The sequence below is a fragment of the Carcharodon carcharias genome, chromosome 13 (genome assembly GCF_017639515.1).
Source record: "Carcharodon carcharias isolate sCarCar2 chromosome 13, sCarCar2.pri, whole genome shotgun sequence".
NCBI classification, from domain to species: domain Eukaryota; kingdom Metazoa; phylum Chordata; class Chondrichthyes; order Lamniformes; family Lamnidae; genus Carcharodon; species Carcharodon carcharias.
Window position 1 is genome coordinate 67,261,134 of NC_054479.1, and position 12,627 is coordinate 67,273,760.

At 48.9% G+C, this 12,627-nt stretch overlaps 1 protein-coding gene across 1 annotated transcript in view; it reads right to left on the bottom strand.

The window, feature by feature from the left end:
* Positions 1-12,627, bottom strand: part of LOC121286054 (glutathione hydrolase 1 proenzyme-like) — a 114,706-nt gene that overhangs the window by 83,277 nt on the left and 18,802 nt on the right. Inside the window, exon 2 of the mRNA XM_041203065.1 lies at positions 4,154-4,284. Coding sequence (XP_041058999.1) covers positions 4,154-4,217 — 64 coding nt within the window. The 5' untranslated portion in view covers positions 4,218-4,284. The remainder of the gene's footprint in view (positions 1-4,153; positions 4,285-12,627) is intronic.

Sequence of the window (12,627 nt, forward strand, 5' to 3'; positions counted from 1 at the left end):
AAACTCCTCACTTAGGTCATTTCAAAGAGCCCGACTGGATTTTATCAGGCAGCCAGTGAGCTACCCTTAGGGTTCCCGTCCCTTTAAAGAACAAGATCCAATTTTGAAGAGCTGTTGGTCACTCGGAGGGCCAGTAGCTTTTTAGTCCTAGCTGTGCCCTCAGGAGCAGTGGCTACTGCTTGTCTTCACCCTGGGGGGAAAGCAGCAATGGACCCTGGTCTCAGAACATGGTGGGCACAATTTTCCGTTTGTCTGAGTCCAGCACTGATGACGTGCCTCTGGAGTTGTCCCCAATGTAGCAGCTGCAGGATAGTTGGCAGGAAGTGCATTTGCATCTGACAGGGTTGCATGAGGGAATGCTTCAGTTGCTCTCTGCGATGGAGGAGTCCAGGCAGAGTGCACGTGAAAGTTTGGCCCTCAGGACAGAGCTTCAGGCTTCCTCCAACAAGAGATTGGTGACTCTCATAGGGAGGGGCTTCAATTAAATCGAACATTTTATGATTGGGATACGGTCTGACCTGCAAGCCCTCACAGCGGTACTGGCCACGGGTGGTCATTCCCAATGTGGGAGATATTGTGGACAACAAGCAGCACTTGGTGCCCATGCATCTGCGGTGAGCAGGGAGGTCGAAAGGGACCTCCCGTTGACATAGCAGCTGCCTGTCGTCGCTGTGAGCTCCTCTCAGGGCGCTCCGGATGAGGGCAGCAGCTCCTCCGCCCCTCTGCCAGTGACCACTGCATCCGTCGAGGCTGCGACAACTGGGGAAATGCCTGTTCTGGAACTGGCCACTCCCTCCCAGGCGGGGTCAGCAGAGGCTCCATGGGCCAGAGGACGGCCACCAAGGTCATCGAGGCCAACAGGACAACAGAGTCAGCAGGCTGTCACACAAGCCACTCCGAGCGATGGGGCAGCACCTAGACGTAACACCCGCAAATGTAAACATAAGGCACCTTAGGCACTCCATGGGTTTGTCACTGGTGATTTTGTGTTGGCCTTAGAATAGGCACCCATATTTTCCTTATCGCAAAAAAGTGCTGTGTGCTTTTCTTTTGGACACAGTAAAGTCCATCTTTGTTACCATGGCTGAGGGTCTTTTGTTTGTGGTGCATTTTTCTTTTTCACATCTTTATCATGAGTGTTTGAGTGGACATTGATGTTTCTGTACTAAGCCCTTAGTTGCAGCTGATGAGGTGGAAGATGTAGCACCTAAATGCCTTGTGTGGAAGCGCCAGGCAATGCTGGTCCTGCAGATCCATGTGTGTGGAGCTAGCTGAAGGTTCATTGGATTAAAGTGTCCCGGGTGTCCCTGCCTCCTTGGTGTAGTAGCAGGTCGGTGTGCTGCCCCTCATCATTGCCCTGTGCTTCCTCATCCTCTGAGCCACTGCTGGATTCATCATGTGCAGCCTCATCCACTGTGTCAAGGTCTTAATCGTCAACTGCGTCCCCCCTTTCCAGCGCAAGATTGTGTAGAGCACAGCATTCTACCACTATCATAGAGACGCGATCTGGGGGCTACTGGAGTGCGCCCCCTGAGCGGTCCAGGCAACGGAAGCGCATCTTGAGAAGACCGATGGTTCTCTCCACTACAGCCCTTGTGGTGCCGTGGCTCCTATTGTATCGTTGCTCAGCTTCTGTTCTTGGATGGCGTAGTGGCGTCAGGAGCCACCTTCTGAGGGGATAGCCCTTGTCACCCAGCAGCCATCCATCCAGCCGAGCCGGAGCACTGAAGAGCCCCTGGGATTGTCTGAGGATGTAGGCATCATGTGAGGTGCCTGGGTACCTTGCACAAACTTGCAGAATCAGCATCCTGTGATTACGCACTATCTGCACGTTCATGGAGTGGAAGCCCTTCCTGTTGACAAAGGCACCGGGCTCACCCGCTGGTGCCTTGATGCCCACATGTGTACAGTCTATTGCACCCTGGATGTGGGGGAAACCAGCAATGGCCGTGAAGCCTCTGGCTCACTGTGTCTGACTTGCCTGGTCACAGCGGAAATGGATGAAGGTCAATGCACGTCTGAACAGAGCATCTGTAACCTGCTTGACACAAGTGTGGACAGCTGATTGGGAGACACCACAAAGATCACCCACCGAGCCCTGGAAGGCATAGAACTTGAGGGCAACTGTGAGCTTCAGAGCTGCTGGCATGGGGGTGTCCTCCCACACAGTTAGCGGAGATCTCAGGCCCAGTCATCTGACAGATGTAGTTGACTGTATCCCTTGACAGTCAGAGCCTACTTCGGCACTGCACCTCAGTCATAATGAGGTAGCTGCTTTGCCGCCTGTATACCCTGGCAGCAGGATAGTGGCATCTTCTGCGGCCTCTTCCACCGTGGACAAACTCTTGGCCCTGCGCCCCTTGTGCCCATGCCTGGCCTCCCATAGGTGGCTCCCCTGGAGGTTGATTGTCCAGTCCTGGCCTCCTCCTTATTCTATCCCTCCATTCCTCCTCAGGGGAGCTGCCTCCAGTGGAGAGGTCAGAACCCATACCCCTGGACTAAATGGAGGCCTCCGGAAAGCTGCAGGCCCGAGAAAGATTACTGTCTGCAGACTGGTTTCAAAGTACACAAGAAGTTCTTGGAAATCGATGAGAACTGTTAACAATCACACAGGCAACTTTTAAACACTTTCAGCAATTAAAGCTTCACGTAAAACATGAACAACCCCTTGAGTCCACGTATCCCACCAGTACATTATTTTTCTTAAAAAATCTCCTACCCGCCTGCCCTTTGGGCCCGTGCACCAACCCGAAGTTCACACGGGTCCCTCAAAATCCAGGACACTTGGCAAGTTAAGGGCCTAAATGAGGCCTTCAATTAATGGCGGGCGAACGCCCCGCTGCTGAGCGCGCCTGCCAACCGAGATATCGCTGTGCTGTGCACTGACGTTGGCAACATTTTAAGCGCTGACGTGTGGGCTCTGCCACCCGCAAGTCAGCTGGAAAATTCTGGCCGGTAAGTGGGTTCGGGGGTCACCAGGGTCAGTAGACAAGCCCTAACAACATTGAGGGTAGGTGGGAGGTGGGGGGGTGGCGGGAGGGTTGGTGTTTGGCTGGTGAGGGTGTTTGGTGGGGGGGCAACTTTTGCCAGGCCATTACTGTTGGTGGGACTCTCAGTGGGTCACAGAATGCCCCATCAGGAGGGACCCTTTCTGAACACACACACAGAGGCAGCAATGGTTCACCAGGTGGTCTCCCCATGTGGCAGAGACCACTTGCAAGTGACAGTGGTAAGAGGCCCTTAATTGGCCACTTAAGTGGCACAATTGGTCATCACCCACTATCCATGTCACTGAAAAGATGCCATGGCAGTGTAAAGGCAACAGGCATGCATCCACCACCCCCCACCCACTTTCCGGTTTTTTATGCTTTCCCCCACCCCCTGGTCCCACTCCTTCAGGCTTCATAAAATTCCAGCCACTTTGTGCAAAGCCCCCCAAGAAATGAAGCCTTGTTATAGCTATGACTGAGCTACAGGGAGGCACCAACAATCTGCCAAATTCTCATCATTTTAATTCATGATTTTAACTAATGATGTTAACTGCATGGTCTGTTAATGTGCAGAGAGGCCTGCTCAAGGAAAAACATTGACAAAGTCAGAAACACAGTAAACTGGCTTCAAAATTACATATAGTAAGTTCCAAAGAATTGCACCAATATTTCGTAAGTTGCACACGCCAATTCCGTGCACAACTAAATCCTTTGGAACATCATGGGCCAACTCGTCTTTTATATATCCAATGTCACAAATCCTGTGTAAAATGGGTACAGCAGAGCTGCTTGGAAATTCAGTGTAGCCTTTCTAATAACAATTCAGACCAGAGGAGTGACAGGAAAGTAACAAAATGTTTGGATAATTCAGTTCACTGGGTGGCCCATATCTAGAGGATCTGGTACTGATAGTGGGAAGAATAAAAATCAAAAACATGGGGAAGAGTGGCAGTTAATTTCACCAGCTGCTGTGGAGGGATTTCCTCCTCAATGGAACACACAGTACAATGTCACTAACTATCGGCAACTGCATGGAGCATCTCAAATTAACTTCCTGCAACAGCCCAGAGATTGTTCCTCTGGGCTGCATGGAGTGGTCTCAAACTAAGAGGCGAAGCAGTAGAATGACAGCAAGGACACAGATGGATCAAAGAGATACCTACCTGTGTGTGCATTGTAAATAGTCATGAAGAAGCCTCCTCCGATCCCCATGCTGTGTGCATTCATGAGTCCATTACAGAGCAAGGAAGCAATGGCAGCATCTACAGCAGAGGCATTCTGCCTCAGAATATCCCTGCAATGAAATCAGTGAGCGATTTAGGAATATAGGAACAGGAGGAGTCCTTCAGACCCTTGAGTTTGTTCTGTTCTTCTATTAGATCATGGCTAACCTTAACATCAGTTGCAATATCCCTGTAATGAAATCAGTGTGAGACTTAGAGTCGGTTTGATTTGTCCACAGAGCCATCAGGTAACAAGTTGGTGCCTGTTCTTTATTGGCCTCTATAACAGGATCATTGGGTAAGTATAATACTAAACTATATAGACCAGCAAGTCCAATTAAGTTCCTCCCTCTTACTGTACCTAGCTGATTTGAACAGGGACCCTGGTTGGGGATTCAGTCCCCTGTATTGGGGACATGAGAAATCATTTTGGGTTCCTGCTTCTCTTGGATATTCACTGATCCTGGCTGGAAAATGCCTCCCCAGTCCAACAGCTACCAACACTTACTCTCACACATGGAGAACGGGAACAGAGAGCCAAGCTCATCCATTCTGATAAAGATACATTTCTCATAGCTGATTTACTCGCTTCTGGAAGTTTCCTTCCTGATAATCTTCACCTGATAAATTGAGGTGGGGGAGGTGGTGGAGAGGTAGGTGTTGGTGGAGGTGGAAGGGTGGTGGGGGTGTTGGAGACGTAGAGGGGTGGAGGGGGTGTTGGGGAGGTGGTGGGGTAGTTAGCTCAGTTGGCTAGACAGCTAGCATGTGGATCAGATTAACGCCAACAGCACAGGCCTTGATCCCTGTTCCAACTGATCTAGGCTTGGGTCTTGCCTCTTGGCTTTACCTGGGGTAAAAAAAATCACAGCCCCTTGTCATGTTTCAGTGAACAATCACCAAGGACCTTCCTTCAGACAGAAAACCAAAGAAAAAGAAATTGAGGAACTCTGGCTCCATCAAGGACAGAATCAGAGGAACTCAGGGTCAGTGGTTATCAGTGGAAATAAAAAGACTCCAAAGCAACCTGGGCTTCACATGTCCACCTCTAGGGGACTTGAAGTGGCCTCTACCCAGTCTCTGGTGCAATGCAGGAGATCCCAGGGACACATTCCCACCATCTGCCTTTCCCTATAGTTTGGTACTTACTCAGTGCTTGGCTATAACACTCAATGTCACCCAATCAGAATTTACTAATTTACCTGATCCTTCCTTTAGCTGTTTTTCAGACTTATTGTGACTTGAAGGCCTTGGTCCTTCAACTTGTTTTCCAAATCATTTTGTTTTTAAATAATGAATTCCACAGGCCCCATGTTCACACAGACTGCAGTATTTGTGTGCAAAGTGATGTTCCTTTATTTCATATATTAAACTGGTCATCCACCAATAAGTATGCAGTTAATGTTGCAGACTGTTGAATACTGATTTTTAGTAAGCTCACTTTTGCTGTTCTTTAGTTAGCTCGTGCTCAGCTGTGAAAAAAAATTGAAACAACGGCTGCTTGGATCAACTAGTTGCAGACTTCTCCATTTCAGTGCTATGCTTTAGAGTCTCAAAAGTGTTGAACCCTGGCCTGGTCTTTAAAGCTGACTCCTTCATCGCAATTCCTCTGGATTAATTATTTTTCTCTTCTTCTTGGAGTGAGCTCAGATGCTAACTCGGGAATGTGGTTTATCCAATGCAGTTTTTAAATGGCCATTTCTGACCACTGAACTTTTAAAAGTTTCTCAGGAATTGCTGTTTCATAGAATTTAAAAGATTTAGCTCACCCCTGTTAGGTCTGCTGAGTCTGCACTCTGGGAATTGAAGCTGGACTCCCAAAAGATCCTATGGAGTCTTCTGCTGTAGTGAGGAATTTTAAATTTCTGCCTTTAGCTGCCAAGCCTTTCTTTGGAGGTTTTCCCTGGCGATTTTCCTCTGTGTATCTGCTTCTTGATCTTTTTTTCAGGTCAGAATGCACTTTTAATTTTTCTCTCGTCTTGCAGGATTTTTGTTTTTCTTTGCATTATTTTATGAGGTTTTTGGTTTTTCCATTCATTGCCACCATGTTGTAGGGTGATGGATACCACTTGGAAGGTTTAATTAATTCTTTGTAGTCTTAAATAAGTCAACATATATATATATACATACAGTAAAGGGTTCAATACATGAGCTGCTTCATGCTTCCTTGTGCACATGGCTCTGTCCAACACTAGACTGACCCTGATCCCTAAGCACGGGTCATATGTTCTCTTACATCATTGTGTGGGTGATACTGTACTTAGTCCCATATTAATCCTAAATGTGCCAGACCCTCATACTACAATTAGGAATCTCCTTGACAGCTATAGTCCAATCCTGAGACTAGGGGGATCCTTTCTCAATGACCTCTTCCTTACCTCAAGTCAATAGAGGTCCATGACTCAACTGTGACCCCCACCCATTTCCCCACTCAGGCTGCTCTATGCCACACCCTTCAAACTAAACCACCAACTTAACAATCCAACCAACATCACAAGCAATTAAAGAGAATGAACAGTTGGTCTTTACTTTTCAATGAATGTACCTTTGAAAAATTGGGGCTAGTTTCTTTAGAAAATGGGGAACGAGGAGAAATGGGGTGAATTGATAAAACCATGGTGCACAGGAGAAGGCCATTTAGCCCATCTCAGCAAGAGCTATCAAATTAGTCTGCTCCCACCTTCATCTTTCTTAACAGCCTTACAATTTTTTCCCCTTCAGGTATATATCCAATTCCTTTTTGAAGGTTCGTATTGAATCTGCTTGAACCACTTTTTCAGGTTATGCATTCAGGTCATAATAACTTGCTGTGTAAATAATTCCCCTCAGGTGGCCAGTGTTTAAAATTTCGAAGGGATGGGCAAACAGATATTAACGGTGATTGAAGACAAAGAGCAAGAGAAACCTTTTTACACAGTGGGTTGTAAGATTGTGGAATGGATTACTGGAGATTTTAAATAAAGCCAAGACCAAGTCATTATATTATTGTATTGTTGCGTTTGAATAGTTTCAAAAACTGCCAACTGCGAACACTCTAACTCTATTCTAACATTTACAGTTACAAGAACACTCCCTTACATGAGCTTCTTTCTATGCTGCTTTCTCCTAGACTTTCAGGTCACGAGTACATTGGTCACTTCCTTCTAATGACATCACTATCTATTGCAGTTAACTCTATGTGGGACTTAGTCTAAATTACTCCATTTAACTACATCTCCCCCAAGTCTTTGTTTAGACTTCAATATTCACTGATGTTCCTGGAAACCCAATGCTTCAGTCTCTTATTCATTCTGAACTTTTCACAGTTTTGAATTCTCAGAGGAAATGTAGCCTCTTTTTGCTCTTGGGTAAATGTAATTTTCCTTTCTGTCACCAAGTTCCCTTTTGTTCTTTCTTCTCTCTCTTTCCTCTGGTTTTTTTCTTACACCAATAAGCAATGTGGTGCCGTCAAAGATCTGCTGTTTCTTCTGACTGTGCCCTGTTCCATCTGACAATATAAGATCTCAGGTGTGGTGAATTGTCCACTCTTTCTCCAAATCTCAATTGAGCTCTGATCCAAATCTGTTCTCCCTGTTGAAGATATGATAATGCTCTTGCTCTGTGATGACTCTCATAGGGCGTAATTTTCCATAAATGAGACTAAATGCGGTGGTGGGCGGATTTGGCAGCATCCAGCCCGCTGTCTGGAATGCCAGGAACTCGCACCCGATTCTGTGTTTGGAGCCTCATTAATTATGCTAAGGCGCACACTGGTCTGAATCTCCTGGCATGTTGGGAGTTAATTTGTGAAGCCATGGTCAGCTGGCTGGTTCAAAGATCCAGGCGCCATATTTAAAGGCCAGTCCCACACACAATCTCATTTTCTCCAGTCCACCAGAGGTATCAGGCAGCCAAAAGAGGAAGGCCAAGAGCCTGCAGAAGAAGGCAGCACCTCGCTTCACACACCAGGACCTCCAGGCCTTGGTCAGAAAGTGCAGGCCCACAGGCACGCGCTCTATCCCAGGGATGGCTGCAGAGATGTATCCGAAATGCTCCCAGTGCAGGGTGAGGATGAATGATCTCATCCGGTCCGCCAGGGAAAGTCATCCTTCAACTCCCTCCAATATCAAACTCTCATCCTGACACCATGCACTCAAACTCTCTCTTCAGGGATCTCACACAAACCTTAGCGGGGAACACATGTCAACACTCGTTCTCTCACCGAGACTTTCACATCACCACCATCCCATCTATCAAGTTGCTCACACTCCATCCTCTGGCCTTTCTGGGGGGGCTCCTCCACACAGGGGACACACGTCTCACCCAACCTCCGCTCCATCCCTTCTCATCACCTGCCTTTCTTCCTTCTTCATCCAGGCCAAGCTGGCACACAACAGGCGTGAGAGAGAGCGCAGATCAGGGGAGGGATGGCCAGCACCATACCCCTCACCAAATTCGAGGAGGATGCTGCTGAGCTATCTGGGGAAGACAAGGATTGGTCTGTGGGGAAGGGGAGATCGGCCTCTCCCAGCAACCTAATACGGATCACAGCTCCATTACTTCATCAAATCCTGACAGTCACAATGAGTTACATGCAGTCTTATCCAGCTCATGCTCATTAACTGAAACTCTATTTTCTATTTTCTAGGCACCAGCAGATTGAGGCCCCCAAGCCGGTCCAGTGAGATCCCAGGCCACATCTGCAGACGAAGCTCCGGAACTGTCCCGGCGCTCACACACACCCTCCACCAGCTCAGACACACACGTTGGTGGGGCACAGCTGTAGGTTAGGCTCGGGCTCACTTTCTGGGGAATTCCTCACTGACACGTCCCCACAGCAGTCGGAGGCAGGGACAGCCCAGGTCTCCGGCACTCGGAGGGCTGCTGGAGACCAGCCACCCACTCAGTCCGAGTCAGATGATGAGCCTCTGGAAGCAGCCACCAACTCAATGCTGGAGATGCAACGACAGGTGGTGGAACATCAGGAAGAGATTTGACAGTCTCTCAGCAGACTAGAGTGAATGATAGAGGAGTCCATCCACGCTATGTCTGATGTTGTGGCTCCGACATGTGAGCGCCTCGAGGTCACCCTGGGAAGGTTGGCAACCACCATGGAGACCATGGTCCAGCAGGTTTTGCCGGATTGGCGCTCAGCCCTGCACTCCATGGCCACACACCCTGGTGGGCACCATCAGGATGTGGACAACATGGCGATGAGGCACCTTGACTTCCCTCCAGGTGCACCGTCTCCTGCAGGAGTCAGGGCGGGGCCCTCGGGATCCCACAAAGAGGAGGAGAGTCAGCCGGACACCTCAGGGACCTCCTGCCAGGACATTCTGAGGGTGTGCAGCTGCTCACAGCCCCCTCTGTCACCCCCATCCACTCCAGCTGCTCAGGCAGCCGAGGGCACTTCTGCCCCTGAGCAGGTGATCCTTATCAAGCCGGGACCCTCCAGGCCTCGGGCCACCACAGGACATCTGCCAAGGTCATCACAGACATCAGGATGTAGCAGTCAGCAGGCTGCCTCCACCTCTGCTGCAGATGTCAGGCCCGCACCCAGGTGTAGTGGTAGGGTTAGGAAAGTTAAGAAAAATTGATGTCTCTTCTGGGTCACGGACATGTAAATAAGTTGTACATTTGTTAATATATTTGCTGGTTATGTGAATATTTTGGTCAATTGAAGGCGTTGTGATTTTGTACTTTGGAATCCTCTTATTTTGAAGTTTAACCATCCTCCCACTCAGTAATAGTGTCCCACTGTGAGCTTCACATTCCTGTGATGTTAACCTCAGTTGAATTAGTCTCTGCACCTAGTGTAATGTGAGGGAGATGTGTTTATGTCTTTATTGGAAATGTGTGATGTAAGCGTTTCTAACTCCCCTTCTTCAAGGAACGTCAATGAGTGAGGGCAGCTCATCAGCATTGATAAGCTAGCGGCATTTGTGTCTCCTCAGTGGCAGTGACAGAAGAAAAGACATGAACGGGAGGAGAAGATCCCTGGGCATGTCCACATCTCAGTTGCAGCAGTGTTTGCATCATTAGATGGCAGCAAAGGCTTCAAGTCTTCTCTCACATCACTGTTGTTTCTAAGTGGACTCTCAGTTCCCAGACTAAGCTCACTCACAGGGCTCTACAGACCAAAGCAAAGATCATGGCCTGGCGATTCATCAGGTCAGAATGTGCAAGTGTGAGTGTGGGACTTATTCTCACTGTGAGTGGGTGGACATCTCCTGAGTTGAAAGAGAATGGCATTGAGGGCTGGGAGAGGTGTGGTCATATTCCTTCACTTAACTTTACTCTTCCTGGAGCAGGTCAGCGATTAATGTATCACGGGCACGTCTCCCACATCTTCCTTCCTCCATGGTGTGATCGTGCTCATACTGACCCTCGGTGGCCTCGCGAGGTCCCTGGGCCTCCAGATCATCATCTTTTCATGAGCTTTCATCCTCCCCCAGTTCATCCTCTGGCAGGGAATATGTGGGGAAGCCCAGTCGGGAGTGTATTGGAGTGAGCCAGCTGAGCAGTCCAACATCTGAAATGCATCTTCAGAAGCCCCATGGTCTGCTCTATAAGGATCGTGTGGAGCTGTGAGTAGTGTTGTACCTCTCCTTGGAACGACTCTGAGGATGGCGCACTGGGTCATCAGCCAGTGTTTCAGTGGGTCCCCCTTATCCCCAAGCAGCCGTTCCTGCAGATGTAATGGCCCCTCGAAAATCTCAGGCACCTGGGAGTGACTCAGGATGTAGGAGTCATGGCAGCTCCCAGGGTACCGTGCACCAATGTGGATTATGCGCTCCTGGTGATCACACACCAGTTATACATTGATGGAAAGGTAGCCCTTGCGGTTTATAAACATTAAGGGCTGCTGCCATGGAGCCCATACAGCCACATAGGTGCCGTCTATTGCACCCTGCACTCTAGGGAAACCTGAGATGGCAGCCAAGCCGGTGAATTTCGCAGCCTGGCTAAATTCATCCAGAGCAAACCTGACATAATGATGGGCCTTCCTGTAAAGGGCACCTGTGACCTCCTTTATGCATCGATGTGTTGTGGACTGAGAGATGCTGCATTGGTCCCCTATTGATATGATAAACCCATGTCTGGCGGGTTGCCCTTCTGGGTCTCTCCTCCTGACCCTGCTGTTCATGCTGTGGCTCCGCTTGACCATGTCCCTCCTGCTGGAGTTACGTGCAGGGTTGCTTCTCCCTCCTTCACCTCCTCCATTGCATTAGGTTCCTGACAAAGGCAGCATTGAGCCCTGGATCCATTTGTGCTTTATCCTTCTCTCTGAAAGAAAACATTGAAGACATTAATGATTCAAGGAGCAATAAAGTGAAGCTCAGGAGATGACATGTACGGAGACTGTAAGGGTTCATAGTTTTTCCTGCCCTATTTGCATGGTGGCTGATGCCTCCTTGTCCCTGAGACACTAACACACACATGGAGCTGACCAAGATGGCATCGCAGATATGTAACATATTGAGCCCTGTGTGGGATGCTAAAGTTTAATTGAGATGAATGATCCAGCCCAGCTCTGTGCTCCAATCTCTGATGTGGCATATTAATGACCAGTCAGTTGCTCATGATCAATGAGTGGATGCCCTTTGGCCTATTAGGAATGTCAAATCTGGTGAACATGTGACCAGCCTCCATTGATGGTTGCCATATATTTTACAGCTGTGTCTCCTTCACTATTGCCTGCATTCCCAAATTCTACACTCCTGTGTGTTACTCTTGAGATGCAGTGACTGATGTGAAGCCACTGAGTTCTGTTTAGCACTTTAACAGCACTAATGTGGCTTTCATCGCAAGGAGGTCTTCCTCCTTTCTTTCTAAGCAGACTCCTGCTCCAGCGGCAGCAAGAGGTTAGAGGGCGACCCCAGAAAGGCCCACATGTGTTTGCCCTTCACCCCTCACTGCCCTTGCACAGCCTTCCCTCCCTGTTGCCCCCATCGTGTTCATCAATTCCACTCTCGCCTCATAGCCCACCCCTGGTTGAATGCTAGTTTCTGAAAGTGGAGGCCTGCATGAGTACCACACACAGCAGTGTCCTTGTGGACAACGGTCTTAGGCACCAGGGGTAGAAGATCCCTGCTCTCCCCAACCCCGGCCACAGGACTGGTCACTGTCTGAAAGTGGAGGCCTGCATGAGTACCACACACAATGGTGTTCCTCGGGACAAAGAGCAGGTGCAGACCAACCCTACAGACCCAGCAGAGTGGCGTTCATCACAAGACTGGTGCTGCACTGTGGCAGGCAGGCTATGTCTGTTCCACTCACCTCGAAGTTACCAGTGAACTGATGCCCGACTTGTGCTCACTGCCCCTTTTCAATTGGGTTTGAGGCTGACGTAATTTCCCGCTGGCCTGACACAAGATTGAAAGGTGTGACGAGATTCCAGCGAGCAGCTGTTTTAATGAGCATTGACATGTTATTGA